At 36.9% G+C, this 20591-nt stretch overlaps 1 protein-coding gene across 8 annotated transcripts in view; it reads left to right on the top strand.

The window, feature by feature from the left end:
• The window catches only part of DNAH10 (dynein axonemal heavy chain 10), a 54517-nt gene that overhangs the window by 12204 nt on the left and 21722 nt on the right, over window positions 1-20591 (top strand). For all 8 annotated transcript variants that reach the window (XR_014886928.1, XR_014886930.1, XR_014886929.1 and 5 more), the window contains 34 exons: window positions 556-707; window positions 1102-1266; window positions 2163-2367; window positions 3105-3261; window positions 4456-4932; window positions 5380-5538; window positions 6087-6203; window positions 6279-6381; window positions 6610-6788; window positions 7413-7624; window positions 7724-7880; window positions 8280-8513; window positions 8613-8735; window positions 9066-9299; window positions 9766-9989; window positions 10455-10724; window positions 10811-10994; window positions 11530-11664; window positions 12076-12228; window positions 12616-12804; window positions 12896-13042; window positions 13704-13895; window positions 14063-14181; window positions 14354-14512; window positions 14840-14975; window positions 15092-15214; window positions 15580-15714; window positions 16019-16235; window positions 16701-16820; window positions 17727-17872; window positions 18268-18420; window positions 19052-19312; window positions 19711-19883; window positions 20234-20327. Coding sequence is in view for 5 of the 8 variants with exons in the window: in XM_085238299.1 (XP_085094425.1) it covers window positions 556-707; window positions 1102-1266; window positions 2163-2367; window positions 3105-3261; window positions 4456-4932; window positions 5380-5538; window positions 6087-6203; window positions 6279-6381; window positions 6610-6788; window positions 7413-7624; window positions 7724-7880; window positions 8280-8513; window positions 8613-8735; window positions 9066-9299; window positions 9766-9989; window positions 10455-10724; window positions 10811-10994; window positions 11530-11664; window positions 12076-12228; window positions 12616-12804; window positions 12896-13042; window positions 13704-13895; window positions 14063-14181; window positions 14354-14512; window positions 14840-14975; window positions 15092-15214; window positions 15580-15714; window positions 16019-16235; window positions 16701-16820; window positions 17727-17872; window positions 18268-18420; window positions 19052-19312; window positions 19711-19883; window positions 20234-20327 (6004 nt within the window). In the remaining 3 variants the exon portion in view is untranslated. The remainder of the gene's footprint in view (window positions 1-555; window positions 708-1101; window positions 1267-2162; window positions 2368-3104; window positions 3262-4455; window positions 4933-5379; window positions 5539-6086; window positions 6204-6278; window positions 6382-6609; window positions 6789-7412; window positions 7625-7723; window positions 7881-8279; window positions 8514-8612; window positions 8736-9065; window positions 9300-9765; window positions 9990-10454; window positions 10725-10810; window positions 10995-11529; window positions 11665-12075; window positions 12229-12615; window positions 12805-12895; window positions 13043-13703; window positions 13896-14062; window positions 14182-14353; window positions 14513-14839; window positions 14976-15091; window positions 15215-15579; window positions 15715-16018; window positions 16236-16700; window positions 16821-17726; window positions 17873-18267; window positions 18421-19051; window positions 19313-19710; window positions 19884-20233; window positions 20328-20591) is intronic.

Below are 20591 nucleotides of genomic sequence, written 5' to 3'. Positions count from 1 at the left end.
AATACAAAATTGCTAATGGCAATGGCACACTAACAGTCTGTCCTCTGGTGCTGTCTACATCCTTCACCCTGTAAGACTGTGTTTAACAAATGAGTATGAGAAGAAAATCTGAAGGAAAAACAAAGCAAGAAAGGAGGTTGTTTTTGTTTGTTTGTTTTTGCCATGAATTGCTAATCTAATGTAAATTTCAGTTTAAACTTGCTGCTGCCTTCTTGTGGCATTGAATAAGTCACTTTTGCCCAAATTATCACAGATGTTTAGGCACATAAAAATGCCAAGAAGAGCCCTAACTGGGCTTTAAAATTCATTTACTTTATTCTTTTGTGTGCTTCAGTCTGAAGCTGTCTTAAAGTACTTTGTTGGACCAGGAGAAGTTGGTCTAGCTGCTATTGGGATCATGTGGGATTTTTCTTTTGTTTTTGATAGGAAGTGAATTGCATACATGATCAATACATATTCCATAGTTGTTCCTGCAGATTTCTGTTTATGTTCAGAATGATGTTTCCACAATTTTTATATATTTTTGTTGCTGTTAATGTGTTTTACACTTATTAGTTATGCAGATGGATTAAAACACATGCTGGATGATTATCACAATGTAGTAGGAACGCTGAATGAAGCAGAAACCAAACTTCTTGATGACCGTATTCAGGAACTCTGGAAAGTATTCAAACTAGGGCAAAGAAGACTCAACTGGAACTCCTTAGGTAATGGTTAACCTATTTAAAAATGGCCTTAGATACTGATTTTCTGAGTTTAAAAAGTCTCTTCAATTCTACACTCTATTTGATATGCCAGATGAAATCAATATATTCCTAAATAGTACATGCTATTGCCAATAATAGTGCTCCAATAATACATTAGGCAGGGTCTGATCCAGAAGAATATTTCTTATGTTTTCATTAAATATAAAACATCAAGTGGAAATGGATGTAGACTCTTAAGTCCGGAAGGGAACTGGATGAAGGATTAGATATGAAAACATTTATTCATCTGCAGAGTATTATTTTTATTTCTGACACATCTAGTTGTGATAATTTTGATTGTTGAAATGTTGATGAAAGTTTTGCAAAGAAGCAAATGATTATGATTTATTTCAAGGTATTGCTGACTTCATAGTCCGATGTAAACAAGCCATCAGGAAGTTTGAATTCCTAGTCCATCAGATTCATGCGAATTCTGGAGACATAAACAACAACCTTCTGCAAATAGCATCAACAAATCTTTTTAAATTTCCACTTTCAGAAAGTGCTGATGTGCTTCCCAGTAAGTCTACATACTCTCATTTCTGAGCTCTGTGATGTTTTACTTTGTTCTATCTGCATTTTTAGTTGCTAAGATAAAACCATATAACAGTTCCAGGAGTAGTTACAGTGGTATTTCATGGTGTAACACAGGAAGCACAAGTAGAGCTTCAGTAGCCTAAAGCTGACAGCATTGATGAGAAGAACTTAGGGATAATTATACAAATAGATCAGTATCTACTTGCATTTGATGACTTTCCTCCTAGCTTCCCCTTTATTTCCTCTTCCTTGTATGCAGTAGTGCAATCTTAGAGCTGCAAACTGCTTTGAGTGCCAGCTCAACTGAGCTCTTTTCCTCAAGGGGAAATTGCAGTGAGGTGATTGTCTCCCGTGCATCCCTATCACTCCAGTGACAGAGTATGAATGATGAACTAAGACTCTTTAGCAGGATCTGTTGTGACAGGACAAGGAGAAATGGTTTCAAACTAAGAAGCTGAGATTTAGATGAGGAAAAAGTTGTTTGTGATAAGGGTGGTGAAGCCCTGGAAGAGGTTGCTCTGAAATGTGGTGGATGCCCTGGAGATGTTCAGGATCTGAGCCCCTCACTGAGCTGTAGATGTCCCTGTGCATTGCAGAGGAGCTGGACTAGGTGACATCTAAAGGTCCTTTCCAACTCAGATGATTCTGTGATTTCTGAGTCTTTTGGGGGTTACTTTCACATCTATTAATAGCTATTGAATAATTGAACCCATATAAAATAGGAGACTGAAAAATTAATAAATTAGTGTTATTAAATGAAGAAATTTTATTAGTATACAAGACCAATTTTATGTTCTCAAATAAAGCCCAGCTAATTATTCCACTGTTGAAGGCCATTAAGTTGCAGCTGCTAACATTATTTTTTGTAATATTTTGCAGATGTGAAAGAATTTTTTGAGTATGTTAAGTGTGAAAGAGCAAAAGATGTAGATCACATAGTTAGAAAGTATACTGCCATTCCACAACTGTTAGCACAGCTGGAAGGACTTGTCGATATGAAGAGTGGCAAATCTTCAAAATTGGCTTCCTATTATGCATATTGGGAAAATAGGATTTATCAGATGCTGATACAGTTAATTCTGAAGTAAGTTAATTCAGTGCATTTTTAGTCTTTCCTCCTTAGTTTTTTCTCAATCTGTTATTGTAAACTTGTGTAATGATACTCTGAACACCTCGATGATTTGCAGTTTGAAACAGGCTTGTATTTGTACTGCTTTTGTGCAAAGAGTGGAGAACTGCTTACAACGTAGAGGAGAGACCTGAATTCTGAGAAAATGGGTATTGGTGTTTTCAGCAGGAGAGAGAAATGATGTACATTTTCTGCAGGGTATGGAGCTGCATATCTCTGCTTTATTTCTAAAATCAAAACCTTATATTACTGAAGAATGCAGTTTTTTAAATTTGCTGTCTGGCTGCCCAGTGCATCCCTTTAAAACAGGGACCAGCAGTATGAGAACAATGGTTTGTTGGATTATGCTTTACCTGGAGCAAAGGAGGTTCCTCTAGCAAAATATTATAAGGGCTTTTTACAGCATCTCTCCCTCTCGTGGTCCACATCTTTAAACTGTAGTCTTAGGATCCTTTTGCACTGAGATATCCCCATTCATTCCTTTCAGCAACTTATTTTAGTTAGCCAAGGCTTTGCATTACATCAGTCTTAGTGGGACAATTTTGCTCAGATACACGTCAGTGTTTCCAGCTGAAATAACTGTTAACTGACTTCTGACAGATACGCTCACATATCTAAATGCATATCTCATAATTGCAGTCTCTCTTGGGCAGCTTATTACTATCTTTGACACGATTTTTTTCCTCTCCCAGGAATTTGCAAGCTTTTAATGCAGCTGTTGTTGCAAATGTGCCACTGTTCCAAATAGAAGCTGTTTTGTCTCCTCCAAAGATAATCTTGCAACCCAATGCCAGTGAAATTGACACAATGACAGTACAGTGTATCCAAGACTGTGTTGAGGTCACAAAGGTGATATTTAATTAAGATTTACTTGTTGCCATATTTTGCTTGTGATTGTACTGACTTAATCTCACTTTACGTTTGGACAAGAGTTAATGTCAAAGGGAAGATTCATAATGATTCAGTGTGAAATAAAAATACCCAGCACATTGTTCTAATTTTACAGTGCCCTAATTTTGCAAACTGATAACACAGGAAAGAAATCACGTGATTTTCTATCCCCGTGAGGACATAATTTTGTTCTGTAAACCAGCATATCTCTGAAGGAGATGCTTTTTACTGCTGTGTTGCTTTCTGATGTACAAATAAGCTGTCAGAGTGACAATATTACTCCATATTAAAAATCTCCATATTTACAGTTCTCCGTAGAACTCCCCCCCCCCCCCAAAAAACCCAAAAAACAAAAAAACAAAACCAAAAAAACCCAAACCCAAAACAAACAAAATGAAAAACAGAAATGTTATGAGAAGGACATCTGGGACAATGCTTAACAGCAGATGAATTATTTAGCTTTCTCACAAAGATATCACAACATTTTATTGTATGAATATGATCATATTGAAATATTATTCAGAAAAGAAGTCAGATGTTATGACTACAATCTTTTGTGCCCTCTGTTGGTGGAGATATTATTCTGAATGTTATATGAAATGCATAAATTTAGATCAAATGTGCTTCCTAGGCTTAGATTTCCTGTTCTGCTAGACTGCTTTAACAGCCTGTTTAGCCTAATGCCTGTTTGCTGTGCTATATTGTCACTCAGTGGAGATCTGAAAAAATAAACTAAATAATGCATAGAAAGATTTTATTAGGATGAAATTAACACTTCTCTCAACTGTTTGGGAAAATATAACCCAGGGGTATACAACCTTTTGGCTTGGCATGGCTGCTCTGAGCAAAGAGGAGTTGTCTTGGGCCACATAGAAAATGTATGATATGGTTAATGTATATAAGTAACAAAATTTCTCCTACTCTTTTATTAAAGATTAAATTCTTTATTAAAACATAGAAAAAGAGGACAACAAAAACATAAAACTAACAGGTTGAATGTATATGAAATAACTTCATGCTGTCAGAACAACAGTTGATTCAAGAAATCGTTCACATTACTTTGTTCATAGTCTCCTAAATAACGATGAATTATTTGACTAATGTGACTCTTTACAAGGTAATTACTTTTCAAACTTGTCTTGAAAACTCTAGCATTTTGTGCGGTGGATGCATGGCACGTGCACTGAGTGCCCTCCTCAGCGTGTTACAGATGATGAAATTGTCACATTCAGCTTTTACAGTGATATCTCCCAGAACCCTCTGATAACTGAGCAGGCTGCTCTCATCACTCAGAATGTCCACAGAGTCCTGACTTCTCTCAGCACGTATTTGAACCATTGGGAGAGATATTGTTTTCTGTGGACTATGGACAAAGACATGGCCATAAAGAAGTTTGCTGCTGAAAAGCCTTCCTATGTCACCTTCGATGAAAAGTTGCAGTTCTATATGAAGATAGCTCAAGAAGTCATTCAACAACCCTTGATAAAAGATGAACAATTTATCAGGCTTTGTCTGAGTACTTTAGTTTCTGCAGTGGAGGATAAAGCTAAAGACTGGATGATTTCCCTTGGAAAGTTGCTTAATGAGTTTGCAAGAAAAGAACTCTTCAGTCTTCAGGAGGAGATCGAGGTAGGTGTTTTCTGTTCTTGTTGTCCGATGCAGCTTTCACTGATTAGTAGGTGACCATTTGAACCACTCTGATTTAGTTTGAGTGATGTGCTGTAATATGCCATACATATAGAGATGAGCTGTCACTGTGTAGCTAGGAAAGAAAAGAGAACAGTAATATGCAAAAAAAGAGGCTTTCTCATTCCTGTGTTTGTGAATGGTTCATGTAAGTAATTCTGAAATTCCTTTTAAACCACCCTTCACAACTTCTTTTTTGGTGTAACATTTATGTTTTTATGGTATTTACTTGTTGTTGATTTATAAATTTCTTTTTATATTATGTTTATCATCACATAAACTAAAAATGAAAGAGTCAGCATGTCATTTACTTGTGTTTTGTGTTTCAGTAAGAAGTGGCTAATTACTTTCTCAGTGTTGCCTCTGTAAATTATTTTTTTATTCTTACAGACATTATCAGAAAATCTTAAGACACCTCCTGATTCCTTGGAAGAGCTGAAAGTTGTCCTCAGTACAATTACAGCTATCAGAGGCATGTCGTTTACGGTGGAACTGAAATATTTGGACATCTGGGAGAGATACCGAACTCTTGCAATGTATGATATTCAAGTAGGTGAATGTTATGTCTTGTCTCATAAAACATTTCAGATTTGAGCTATGCTCACAAATGCTTCCCATGTGAACGAATAATTGTTTTCCTATTAAGACATTTCACAGAATCACAGCATTGTTGAGGTTAGAAGTGACATCTGGAGATTGTCTAATGCAACTTCTGTTCTTGAAGCAGTAGCTCCATTTTAAATGGACATATTGCATGTGTTTAAACCTGATTCATAGAATCATCTAGCTTGGCTTTCAAGGTCGTCGATGGCTAACCTAACACTAAGCCCTTACTGATGTCTGTTAGTGCCACCTCCACACATCTGTTATATACCTTGGGAGATGGGAACTCCATTACTTCCCTGGGCAAGCAGTTCCAATCCCTAAGCACTCTCTATGTGAAATAATTCTTTCTAATGTCCAATCTAAACCTCTCTTGGTGCAACTTGAGACTAACTTCAGTGCTGTTTCCATCTTTTGCATATTTATAATGCACACCTTTCTCACTTTCCTGTGTGTATTTATTACTTGTGAGAGATACTGCTGTTTTGTTTTAGGTGGCTAAAGAAGAGCAAGAGATGGCTGACAAGATTAAGGAAAAGTGGGAGACTCTGTTCTTTGAAGCATCAGAAGTTGATCACAACCTTGGAGGCATAAAAAGAACATTCACAGAGGTATTGACAAAAAAAAAAAAAAAAGAAAAAAAAAAGAAATGGAAAAGAAAACAATTTAAACTCTGTTCTTTTTAGATTACAAAGCAACAGATTGAGGACTACACTACAAAGGTAGCAGATTTCTTCTGTAAATTCATGGCTGAGGGACCTGGTGCTGTTGGAGAAGATCTTGATAAAGGTAAATTAAGTGTGTGAAGTGATGTCTTAACAATATTGTTTTTTGGAAAACTCATCAAATTTTATGTAAAACAAGAAAATTGTGTTTTCCTTAACATACAAACTGATCATCTGATCAATATGACACTTTTAGTACTGTAATTTCTACTGACTATGTGCAAATGCTGTCTTATTTATTCCCCATAATGCATGGGATTGTTTATCTAGAAAAATATCTATCCTTTTCCAGGACTGGAACTTATGGCCATTTTTGAAAAAGAAATGGAAAAACTAGAAGAAATTCATCAGGAACTGGGCAGTGTTGAGAAACTTTTTGACTTGCCAGCTAAAGTGTATCCTGACTTAATGAAAATGCAGAATGATATGAAAGGTCTAAAGCAAGTCTATGAAATTTATGAATTACAGAAGGTAAGTGTATGCAAGCTCGTATTCAAGCACATACCACATGCGAAGGTGGAAAATAGAAGAGCTTGCATTGTCTTTTAGTTACTATGAACTCTGTTCTTTTGCATGAAAATAAACTGACCTGTAATTTACCATCATGATGTCAATTTAATGATGTTAATAGAGGAGAACAGAATGTCTCCATAGTAAACCAAACACATACATTTATCAGATAGGAACAGCCACTCATTCCTCAGAAATTATTGGATGGTCTTATATTGTACATGTCTCCTGATTATTTCAGTGGGACAACTTTTGGATGTACAGGTGACAGTGGATATCTCAGACTTGGTCTTATAATTTTTAAGAAGTTCTATTTTTTCAAGATTAAAATACCCTGATCAGCCAGCAGCCAAACTGGTTGTAAAGTATGCTCTTAAGAATGATTTTCCTCTTCTCCGTGTTTACTTTTGATTTATTCATTATTTATTTTGGTTTTGAATCTGTCTCAAATGTTAAACTGCCTCTTTCTCTGTTTATAAAATGTTAATGCAATCACATGTATATCCTGACTGTGGTGTCTAGATCCTGCTGTACCAGAAAATAAAGAGAAATGTTTTTTTTTCCTTGTGATAACCTTGTTCCTAGGCAGCTAAAGAGGAATGGTCTCGGACACTCTGGATAAACCTCAATGTGCAGCTTCTTCAGGAAGGAATTGAAGGATTTCTTAAAGCTTTTCGAAAGCTGCCCAAACAAGTCCGCAGTATGCCAGCAGCCTGTCACTTGGAAACAAAAATGAAGGCATTTAGAGACTCCATTCCTTTGTTGCTTGATTTGAAAAATGAAGCTTTAAGAGAAAGGTTTGCTTTTATTCATTTAAATAACGGAAACAAATGCAAAACATTTGTTTTAATTTTACTGTAATGTGGTATAGTTATTGATGCATCAATTTTATACAGGCATTGGCAAGACCTTATGGAGAGAACAGGCACAAGGTTTGAAATGACAACTGAAACATTTACTTTGGAGAATATGTTTGCTATGGAACTTCACAGGCACTCAGATATTATCAATGAAATAGTTGGAACAGCTGTTAAGGAGCTTAGTGTTGAGAAGGTAACTTAAAAATCATAATAAAACTAAGCAGATATAGATGACAACAGTTTTTTTAATGTGAGAACTTGAGTGGCATGACAGTAAGTTCTGCTATCTTCAGGGAGGTGCTGTAATGGAAATAAATCAATAGCTCTGTTAATAAGCTACAACACAGCACAAAGTCCTACCTGTCATAGCTTTCTCAGCAGTATGTGGATTTTGCTATCACAATAAGCAAGCTTGGTCTATGATGGAATTCATTTGGTTTTAATCATGATGTTTTGAAATAAACCTCTTTATAAGCCAGTGCTGGAAATCTGTGCAAAAGTTTTGTTGAAGTAATTGTTTTCATTTTTATGCTACAATTACAGTTCTCTAGGTTTTGAAGACTGAAACACGTCTTTTTATGTGCACATGCAGGGTATGAAGGACATAGCAGAAACATGGGAACAGCTGAAATTTACTGTGCAAATATATTTCAAAGGCACTGAGAAGCGTGGCTTTATTCTGGGATCTGTAGATGAAATTTTAGAGATTCTTGATGACAACAGTGTCAATCTTCAGAGTATCTTGGGCAGTCGTTTTGTGGGTCCTTTCCTTTCAACTGTTCACCACTTGGAAAAAACTCTGTCATTGATTGGTGAAGTAATTGAGGTAGGGAAAAAAGCGTTGGGCTAAACTATTAACATGTATTTATAATCAGGATTTTTCTTTCCTTTTTTTAAATCTTTGTTGGTAACATTTAACTCTCAGATCTGGATGGTGGTTCAGAGAAAATGGATGTACCTGGAGAGCATCTTTGTTGGCGGAGATATAAGATCACAGCTTTCAGAAGAAGCTGAAATATTTGACAGTGTAGACAGTATGTTTAAAAAGGCAAGTAACTGAATTATACTGTGATTCCACAATGCTATGCATGTACTTGAAGTACTGCTGTACACAGGAGCAAACTCAGGTATGTGATTATGCCTGCATGGCTTGGGATACAGTCTTCTCTTTCACTTGCTTTTACAGTGCTCTCAGCTTTAAGAACGTGCATACCTACCTCTGTGCTCGTACAGTTCTGCAATGTAGGAAACCATATTTAAAATTAATTCATTGTTGAAAGAACCTGCACTGCTTGTGCAATCTGTTTTGTCACTAGCTAAATGTAATTTAGTGTAATTCACTGCTGTTTGTTATTTTCTAATTTTATTTCCCACGTAGATAATGGATGAAACTGCAGAAGAACCAATAATTAAAAAATGCTGTGAGGCCCCAAATCGTCTATCAGACCTCCACCATATAAATAATGTGCTGGAGAAATGTCAGAAAAGCTTAAATGATTATTTGGATTCAAAGCGAAATGCCTTCCCAAGATTTTTCTTTATATCTGATGAAGAGTTGCTCACTATCCTTGGCAGCAGTAACCCACTTTGTGTCCAGGAACACATGATAAAGGTACAGTGTCTGGTTTTCCAAAGTGCCCTTCGCTTTTAAGTGCTTTTAAGAGCTGAATAGACTATTCTGTGCATGCTGCTAAGTGTGTGCTAATATTTCCTGCATACAAAGAACATCTTGGCAGCTTCTTCAAGAAACTTCTAAACAAACAAATCAAGCAGTTATGTAAAGAAGGTTCGAGATACAAGATAATGACCTATATAATAACTTCCTGTAGCTCCTGAGAGGTCTTTACTTTCTAGGAAAAAAAAAAAAGTCACTTGAGCCTGATCATTTGCTTTGTTTACTGTGCAGTGGGGCTGCTGGGCTGTATGCATCAGTGTTTGTATTTGATTACTTACAGTCAGATCCATTTCTCTCTGGAGATGGTGAAAATTTCCTTTTAACATTAAAATGAGGGCTAGGTACACTTGAATCTTTCAAGCTTGATTTCTCATATGTCAATTTCTCTGTTGGTGCATTTCAGATGTACGATAACATAGCTGCCCTGAGGTTTCAGGATGGTGATGGTGATAAGAAAATCGCCACGGCCATGATTTCAGCTGAGGGGGAGGTGATGGATTTCAGGCAATCTGTAGCTGCAGAGGGCAGAGTGGAGAACTGGATGACAGCAGTGCTGGAAGAAATGAGACGAACAAACAGACTTCTTACTAAGGAGGCTATTTTTCGATACTGTGAAGACAGAAGCAGGTGAAACAATCAGTGTCAAAGATAATACAAGTACCTCATATGTTTCTATGAACCCGTAGTGATACAGAAAAATAGAAACTTCATTTTCTAATTTATGCACAGCTTAGCCTGTATTTCTATAATGCAGGAGGAGTATGGATACCTGCATATGTAGTATTTTAACCAGAAAAAATGTGTTATTTACTCTCAGTGGTTTTGTAAGGCTTGAATTTTCATTTTTAGTAACATGTGCACGGTTTTTCTTATTATAAATTCTGTGTTGTCATTGTTACCCATGGCGTAGGTTGTTTTTTTTTGAGAATATTTCCTAGGCCTTAGAAATAATAGCTCACACCTTGATTTTATTCATCTTTATAAAGTTTTGGTCATGTTGTAGTTGTAAAAATAGGAGGGACTTCCTATTCTTTGTTGTGATCATTTACTTAAACGTAACTCAGACTCCCATACTGTATGTATTTCCCATAGAGTTGATTGGATGTTACTCTACCAAGGCATGATGGTGCTGGCTGCCAATCAGGTGTGGTGGACGTGGGAGGTTGAGGATGTCTTTCGGAAAGTGAAGAAAGGAGAAAAACAGGCAATGAAACTGTATGCTAAAAAAATGCACCAACAAATTGATGAGCTGGTTACTCGCATTACAGCACCTTTGAGCAAAAATGACAGGAAAAAATACAACACTGTTCTCATTATTGATGTTCATGCCAGAGACATTGTTGATACATTTGTCAGAGACAGGTAAATCCTCAACCTCCTGAGAAAATACCAAGGCCATAAACTATATATCTATCCTTTTACCTCATGTGTGCATGTCTCTTGTGTAGCATTCTGCAGGCTCAGGAATTTGAATGGGAAAGCCAGTTGCGCTTTTATTGGGACCGAGAACCAGATGAGCTGAATGTGCGGCAGTGCACAGGGACATTTTCATATGGTTATGAGTACATGGGTTTGAATGGACGCCTTGTGATCACCCCGCTTACAGATCGTATCTATCTCACATTCACACAGGTATAAAGGAGTTCTTTTTAGCTAACATGCACTTTTAAAACATGCTTCCATGCCATCGCATAATTGGCAACTAGAAATAAATAAAGTAGAAAAAATACAATGTGAGCACAAATATGTAATAAGTAGGTTGCAATAGTCTTCTAAAGTAATTGCTTTGAAGATAATATAGAATGCATGCAGAAATGAGATTTAAGGCTTGTTGTACCCATGGATTTGTTTGTGAATTTGCTACCAGCTTAATACAAATCCTTTGTGTAGTAGAAATGCTAAGTCATGGCTTGAACCAGTGACTGATCACCCCGTAGGAAGTCAGGGCCAAGCCAGGGTGCAAATGAGGTCTGTTCAAGTGCAGATCTCGCTGGAGATTTCTGCATACCCGAGGCCTTGTGAAGGTAAGCAGCTTCTTTTCTTCATTTCTGTGCCCACAGCTTTTGTATTTGTGCAAATCCTCACTTCTTGTAGCCAGGTTCTTGCTCTGCTGCTATTGCTGCACTTTCCATTGTGTTACATTTTGCTTTTTGGTCTGTCTTCAAAGGCTTTATCAATGTTTTTGGGAGGAGCACCAGCAGGGCCAGCAGGTACAGGGAAAACAGAAACAACCAAGGATCTGGCCAAAGCACTGGGCTTGCTGTGTGTGGTGACAAACTGTGGAGAAGGCATGGATTTCAAAGTAAGTTTTTAAGATCTGCATTCTGTGGAAAGAGCCATTTACTGTTCTTTTTCAGCACACATTTTGAACTTCTGAACAGAATAGCACATATTTTGAATTTCTGAACATGTGCCTCCTTTAGAGTTACCATGCCAATTGGTAATGAAATAGAGTAAAAAATAACTATTTCGAATAAATATTGAAGGGAATTTGAAGATTCTATCTGTGCTTTCAAACAGGGAAACAGTGGCTAAGTGTGTCTAAGCTCGTTATGGGCTATCTGCACTTGGCAAATAGTTAGGGTGGATTGCTAGCTCCTGCATGTATCCAGAGATTTTTACCCAGACATTAAGAGTTTTAGCATACTCCAGTTCGCTGATGGTAGATTTTTTAACGTACTCATTGCTAAGATGTTTTTCTTCTCCTTGTTAGGCAGTTGGTAAAATCTTCTCTGGTCTTGCCCAGTGTGGAGCATGGGGATGCTTTGATGAATTCAATCGTATCGATGCTTCTGTGCTTTCAGTCATTTCTTCTCAGATTCAAATTATTCGAAATGCTTTAATGAATCATCTGAAAACATTTCAGGTAAAGACTGAAAAAGAAGAGTAATTTGTGAAGGCTGATCTTGTGCTAGAGGCCAAGATCCAGGACTGGGCCCAACTGGGAGATCAAAGTGCTATTTCTGTGGTAATTGCTTTGTGCTGAGTGTTTCAGACTCCAGAATATGTACTCTGAGATTCAAAGATATTAAATCTTTGCATATTTTCTAATCCTTTGCTCCTACTTGTGAAGTAGGAGAAAAGTAAGCTAAATAGAAAATAATAATTAAATGTATCTACATTAATATCTAAAGCTGAATTCTTAACACATTGTCCCAAGTGGGTGTCTCAGTATTGCTGGTTTTCTCTGTTAGTAAATGGTAATTTTTCAGTTACAAACTTACATTGTTCTAAAGTTTTCATGTGCTTTTAGTTTGAAGGACAAGAAATCAACCTTGACAGCCGAATGGGCATTTTTATTACAATGAATCCTGGTTATGCTGGCCGGACTGAGCTCCCTGAGTCTGTAAAAGCTTTGTTCAGGCCTGTGGTTGTTATTGTACCAGATCTTCAGCAAATCTGTGAAATCATGCTCTTTTCTGAAGGATTCCTTACGGCAAAGGTAAGAAAATTGTATTGCTCTCCATACCCTTGTATGCATGCTCAGTGTTTTGTTGTGACTTCACGCTTGTGATTATTTAACTCTCAAACAGGTCCTTGCCAAAAAGATGACAGTGCTATACAAGCTGGCAAAAGAACAACTTTCTAAACAACATCATTATGATTTTGGGCTGCGGGCCCTTAAGTCAGTGTTAGTGATGGCTGGGGAATTGAAAAGAGGATCACCAGACCTCAGTGAGGTAGGCTTGCCACTTATTTACCCTTTGCAGCTCATACTTTTCACTGGGAAAAGTATATGTTTACACATTTGCTGTAGTTTGTCTGCATTTGAAATAGAAGCATTGGTGTTCTTTGTCTTATTTTACTGTGTTCTTACTGAGCTTCATGATGCCCTCTGCCAGCAAGATAGCATCAGAACTTAGTAGGGAAACCTATAAAAAATGAGGTGTTTTACTTCCTGTGCAGTCTTGATATTAAATCCAGGATGCACTATTTATCCCGGATAATACCCAAAGTGGGTGCTCCATTCAATACTGTTTTTCATTTGGTAGCTCAAGTGGTACATTGTACTTACAGACGAAAGCTTTTTGATGCTGCACTGACTGCAGAATTTGGGAATGTTTATAAAACAATTGTTTATTTTAGCATCAAATCAGGGAAATTGTAGTATGACCACTCCAACCACAGAGCATTTTGTTGAAAAAGGCAGCATTCTTAACTATTGGTCAACGTAATCCTTTCAAAATGGCCTCTTTTCGGCTAGTAATTGAAGCCAAGAAAGCATCCTCAAAGCTGTACTAAAGTAATTGTGCAATGGTTTTTGGTGATGTTTGAAATTACTACATATTAGGTAATTGGTTAGCTGTTTGGTAGAGATTGATTCTGCTGTATTTTGTCTAGGAGGTTGTACTGATGAGAGCTCTACGAGATATGAATCTTCCTAAATTTGTGTTTGAAGATGTACCTCTCTTCCTTGGCCTAATCTCTGACTTGTTTCCTGGCCTGGACTGCCCTCGAGTCCGCTACCCTGACTTCAATGATGCTGTAGAACAAGTACTGGAAGAAGGAGGTTATGTTGTTTTACCAGTTCAGGTATAAAAAATGTTAATTGCCTCAGTTTTTGTTGTAAACATTAGGCTGGGTATGCATTGCTGCACTACAGAATGGTTCTAGAAAAGCTTAGTAGATGTAGACCAGCTGCTGATCTTGTCCATAGACTTATGGATAGCAGTCTGTTGAATTAATATGTATTTTTTCAGGTGGATAAAGTTGTTCAGATGTACGAGACAATGTTAACTAGACACACTACAATGGTGGTTGGGCCTACTGGAGGTGGCAAATCAGTTGTCATTAATGCTTTGTGCCAAGCCCAGAACAAGTAAGTATACTATTTGATACATGGAAATTTGGCTGTAAAATAACATCATTCAGACTTGTGTAGTCATATCAAAATCATTAATAGCTAGCCATAATGTATGCTTGGATTATCATGAGATGGTATTCTCGTAAGTATATAAATAAATAGTATTGCTTTCCTTTTGTATTTCTAGGCTGGGATTATTGACAAAGCTTTACATACTGAATCCTAAAGCTATGTCTGTGATTGAACTATATGGGATCCTTGACCCTACCACACGAGACTGGACAGATGGAGTCCTGTCAAACATTTTTCGGGATATCAACAGGCCTACTGACAAGAAAGAACGAAGGTAGGCAGCTAGAAATTATTGTGATGACTTTTAGGTACTGAATTTTATGTCAACTTTTATTTTTTTAATATAATACAAAATATTTGATACTGTGCTAGTTCAGAAACAAGTGCTAAGTGAATGCAAAGTGTCTAGGGGTATCTTTATATTTCTTGTGAGTTCTGTGCCTCAGTGAGATGAATAGAAACTATGCAGTTATTATAAATGCAGGGGAGGCTTCAAAACATCTAAGCTGACATTGATGCCTTTGATGGAATGTCTGAGTTCTGAAATATGTGACTGAAATCAGAGATTAGTCACCATATCCCTTGGCTCCTATATCCACAGGTACATTCTGTTTGATGGAGATGTAGATGCTCTCTGGGTTGAAAACATGAATTCTGTCATGGATGACAATAAGTTGTTGACCCTGGCAAATGGGGAGAGAATTAGACTCCAGTCGCACTGTGCACTGTTGTTTGAGGTAGGTAATAGCTGAACATGGGAGGGGTTAGATGAGGCTAGATCTACAAAGCCTGAAAAAGTAGTTACTCTGTCTGTTCTTTTAAGGCATGATTATGTGGTATGATTATTTTACAGGTGGGTGACTTACAGTATGCATCTCCTGCCACGGTATCCCGCTGCGGAATGGTCTTTGTGGATCCTAAAAATCTGAAATATAAGCCTTACTGGCAGAAGTGGACACGAGGAAGAGAAAATGAGGTGGGAATTTCTGCATTTGGTCATAGAATATTTTTTATTAAATACTAAACTGTAGAAAGATGTGGAAAAAAAACAAAACACAAAACATCTTTGTAAAGTCAGTCTCATCTTCTGAATTGGCTTACGGTTCATTTGTCATTAAGTTCTGAAGTAAGACAACTTAGTTACTATCACCTGGTGAATGCAGATCCTCAGCTGCTGAAAAAACAGTCTGTATAACTGTTAAATTTCTTAATTTGCCTGTACTCTGTCATTTTTATAAGAGCAATTATACTTGGTCAGCCACGTGTTGATGGGAAACTCTGCTTTCACAATCGCTCTTCCACTTTTCTGTGTGTTTAATTACTGTCCCTTTTTTCCCTCAGCAAGAGAGAATTGAATTGAATCGTCTCTTTGAAAAATATGTGCCCTGTCTTATTGATATGATTACAGAGGGAGTTGTGGATGGCAAACAAGAAGAAAGGCTGAAGACCATTGTTCCTCAAACAGATTTAAACATGGTGAGGAATAGAAAATAAAGGTTGAAAAAGTTTATCTTGGAAGTGGAGCTGACTAATGAAGGCAAAAATTTCCCAAGGAAATCACAAGAGTAGAGTTCACAGTGAAATCTCAGTTTGCTACCAAGAAACAATAGAAACAGTCAGTTCTTTACCAGTGCCATCCTGCTATCATTAATACTTGTATCAGTAGATACATCTGTAAGGACAAAAGACCAGCAAGCACTCAAATAGCTGAAAACATAGCAAGAGTTTTTACCTATCTAAATAGTGATTCTGTTTACATTTTTGACCTTTTTTACAACAGGTGGTTCAGCTGACTGTGATGCTGGAAGCTCTCCTTGTGGCAAAACCTGATGATCCTGATGTTCTAGAGTGCTTTTTCTTGGAAGCTTTATATTTATCTTTAGGTGCTTCTCTTCTTGATGCTGGAAGAGTTAAATTTGATAAATATATTAAACATATTTCCTGTATGTCAACTGTTCATGATGAGAACATCCTGGCTAAGCCAGGGGAGCTGCCAGGTAGGATTTTATTATAGCATACTCCAAATCGCGTTGATTATGTTGGAAAAGTCTTGTTTTCCTTGAAGTGAGAGCATTGTTCTTCCTTCCAGCTATCTGCCCTGATTGCAAAAAAAATGTTTGATGTTTTCTGAAGGGCTTTCACTAAAAAATGTGTAGAGATACTATTGCTAGCTGACTCTTAGCTACTGGCTTACCTTCACAGAACAGTACTTTTCTGTGCCAGCCAGAAAATGTAAACAGTGAAAGGAAAAACAAAAAGAGAAATGAAAACCATTAGAAAAGTGCTTATTAATTGATAATATGACTCAAGTACTGGACTAGGAGAATTTTGTTAGATGTCTTTCTGGGTTAAATGACAAGTGGAACTGTGTGTTGGTCCAGAATCACATCCTTTACTTTCATTTCAGTCTTATAAAATGTTAAATTGTCCTAGGAATCTTTCAGCTTTTTAATGGTTTTCAGGTCAACTGCCAACTTTGTATGACTTTCATTTTGATGGATTTCAAAAAAAGTGGGTACCTTGGATGCAACTTGTTCCTGAATATATTCATAATCCTCAAAAGAAGTTTCTTGACATCCTAGGTGAGTGTAAGATAAAAAAAGTGGCAGTGTGCTTTTACTTTATAGCATGTGAGTGGCACTTAACGTGAGTAATCCTCACTGTGTGCTGAAGGTCATCTACTCTTTTTCAGTTTCTTGTGATGACAGAAACCAATTTATTTAATGTTCTTGTTATAGTAGATTAGCAGGAATAGAGTTGGTACTTACAGCACTGTGTCATAACGAAATGAGGAAGAACTTTTTTCAGTGCCTAGGGCATTTTGAAAGAGTCAGAAGAGCAGAAGATTGATTTTTTTTTTTTTTTTTTCTTTTTTGTGTGTACTTGGCCAGAAACGCTGAAAAAATCTCACATCACCGGTTCAAGTGCTCAGTGGAGAAAAAAAAAATCATTTTTAAGGCCATTATTGGTCATTAGTTGAAATACTGTATAATGATGACAAGGGCTTTTCATAGTTAAGAATAAATTGGTCCAGGTTATTTTATAGTAAGACTCAGCAAGCATAGATTAACTTCACTGACACAATAGGTCTATAAAATTGTTCCTGATGGCAGGCTATTCACATAGAACAAAATTCATCTCTGTATGTTTTAGGGAAAAATAAGTCCTGATCCAAATATATCCTGATTATGTCCTTGGAATAGGGATTACGTGGAATTTAACCAGTCTGTTGCACTCCTATGTGGAGAACTAATTTTCTTACGTGTCAATAGGAGAAAAGAGCCCAGTGATAAAAATGGAATAGCTGTGGTTAAGCAATTAAAGTTTTTCTTCAGCATTGTTAGTAAGTTGATATTTTAGGTTACGTCTTTGTGCAAATGCATGTTAATTCTTTGTGAGTCTGATCCAGCTGTGTTCTATTAATATAAATTGCCCAGGCTGCACTGCCTTTAATTTTAACCTGCTGTTCTATTCATGATCTTTTTCAGTGCCTACAGTGGATACAACACGCACTGCTTGGTTGCTAGAACAAATGGTAAAAATAAAACACCCAGTTGTTCTTGTAGGTGAATCAGGTACTTCTAAAACAGCAACGACGCAAAACTTCTTAAACAGTCTGAACGAAGACCTTAATGTATGTATGAGGCATTTTGCCTTGTTTATAAAGCTGCATTTTCATTTTGTGACCTTGTGTTAAATTTCTGTTCTGAAGCCTGAGCCTGTGGGTAGCAGTGTTGACTTTGAGACCTCACGTAGGTTCAGAGATCTATCTGCAAGCTCAGGCCCAAATTGTATTGATGATTTGAGAATTCTTAAAGAAAAGAAATATTTTGTTCTCTTACTTTGTCAAAGATTTAAGAAGAACTTCTTTCTTTGTTGTCTGTAATTCAAATGAGTAACTGAACCAGAGGAGTGTTTTTGATATGTCTGACAACTTAATATAAAGAATATTTTCTAGAATGCTCTAGTTTGGAAGGGGGAAAAAAAAAAGGTAAAAATCCATTCTCATCAATTTTCTCCCCTTTGCAGCTTCTCCTAGTGATGAACTTCTCTTCCCGTACAACATCAATGGACGTTCAGAGAAATCTAGAAACAAATGTAGAGAAACGATCTAAAGACACTTATGGCCCTCCTATGGGAAAACGTCTCATTATCTTCATGGATGATATGAATATGCCAAGGGTAAGCTGCCACTGATTAGCAAGGTATTTTAGAAACATTTATGGTGGCACTGGTGTCATCCCTTCATATACAGGTTCAACTGTGTGAAAGGACTAGGTCTTATATCACAAGTCAAGGGGATTCATGGAAGTACATAACTGTTTTTTAGTTAGGGAACTTCAGAATGGTTGGACTTGCGTGCAGTATGGGGTATTTTTGTCTATTGCAGTATTTGTCCTCTAGATAAGAAATATTTCCTTTAGAATCACTTCTTATAGAATCATAGAATTGCTCAGGTTGGAAAAGACCTTCAAGATCATCAAGTCCAACTGCAAATGGCATTAAAATCATTTGCCTGTGGCTGAATATTGGTTGCAGGATGTTTCTTGTAGAAACCTTTCTCTAGGTTCCTTTCTCTTTAGAATTGGAGCAGGAAAGGATGTGCGTTTTTAGTTTATCTTGGAGAAGAGGCACTTTTATTGTATGAGACATCAGAATGAATGTTCACAGTCAGTGCCAGAGCTCTGCCAAGTGTTAGGTAGTCTGTGTAATGCCGTCCTAAGTAGGGAGCACAATATTTTCATGTTTATAGCAGTATTTGGCATGTTGATATACTGTGCTCTAAATATCTTGCTGCTTTTGTGATACAAAGGTTGATGAGTATGGCACACAGCAACCCATTGCCTTGTTGAAGCTGCTACTAGAAAAAGGTTTCTTGTATGACCGCAGTAAGGAGATGAACTGTAAAATGTTCCGAGATCTGGGTTTTGTCGCTGCCATGGGGAAAGCTGGAGGAGGTCGGAATGAAGTTGACCCTCGATTCATCTCACTCTTCAGTGTTTTCAACATACCTTTTCCTTCTGAGCAATCACTGAATTTGATCTACGCCTCCATCCTGAAAGGCCACACTGCGGTAATTTCACGGTTGTTAAAGGATTGCGTAATGGGTTTATTTTAAATATACACTTATTTTTGTGTTGTCACAGGATCTAAAAGCATTTGTTATCAAGTTTCCTTCTCATTTAGAGAAGTAGTAGTAGTTTTACTACTAGTAGTAGTTTTAGAGTAATTTATTTTTTCTCTTGTGGAAACACTATAGAAATTCCAGTAATTGAGTGTGATGTTATTTTCAGTGAAGATGCACCGTACCTAAAACATTTAATTTCTATATGTTCACAGGAATGCTGCACAGGAATACAAATTTCTAAAAATGTTTAAGTTATACGAAAAGCTGGAAAGCAGAATGTTTGATAGCATTGTTTTCTGTGGGCAGTTGCATGAAAACATCTCTTTTTTCTCTCATGTTTGCAGATGTTTAATGAGTCTGTATCAGCTATCTCTGAGACCATAACAGTATGCACCTTGGAGCTTTACAAAAGGATTGTCTGTGACCTACCCCCTACTCCTTCCAAATTCCATTACATTTTTAACCTGCGGGACCTTTCCAGGGTCTATAATGGACTTACTCTTACAACCCCAGAGAGGTAAGAATATAACAATTGTCTTCAGTAGTCCTTTACCTGTTTGTTTAGGGTACAATGAGGAAGCTTGGTGCATGAAATCAATCACATCTCATTGCTTTTCATTAAACCTTCACCAGAGTGAGAAGATGTTCAGGAACAATCCTGAATTATGATATTACTTTTGATGACAAATGCTATTGCATTAATCTTCCTTAAATAAGATACCTGAAGGTAGTGATGCAATTTTTTTTATCTTTATGAAGAGGGAAAAAAAAACTAGAACAGTAAAAGAGTTTTTTAAAAAAATCTGTCCAGACTTTTGATCAGGATCAGTTTGTTTAGGTCAGTCTGATATTTTGATATTAATGCAGGTTTCAAACAGTCACCCAGATGGTGAGAGTTTGGAGAAATGAGTGCCTGAGGGTTTTCCATGACAGGCTGATTAATGAAGCAGATAAAGCTTTGGTGAGTAATTTCTTTCAACTTTCATTAGTTATTGAATATTACAGTGGCAACTAATTTGCCACAGCAGTGTTACCAACTTTTACATTCAGGTCTTGCAGGCATACTGCAGACTCGTCTAGCTATTGTGTTGCTGCTACATTATCTTAAAATGTAATTTGTTGAGTTTTCTGACATAAAGTAACCATGGCAGACTAAGTGAGCAGATCTGTTGAAGGAACAGATTTTTTTTAATAAGATGTATTGCATTCTGTCTTAAATTTCTGC

The sequence above is a fragment of the Meleagris gallopavo genome, chromosome 17 (genome assembly GCF_905368555.1).
Source record: "Meleagris gallopavo chromosome 17, MGAL_WU_HG_1.1, whole genome shotgun sequence".
Lineage (NCBI taxonomy): Eukaryota > Metazoa > Chordata > Aves > Galliformes > Phasianidae > Meleagris > Meleagris gallopavo.
Note: the sequence above shows the minus strand (reverse complement) of the source record. Positions and strands in the feature narration are given on the sequence as shown.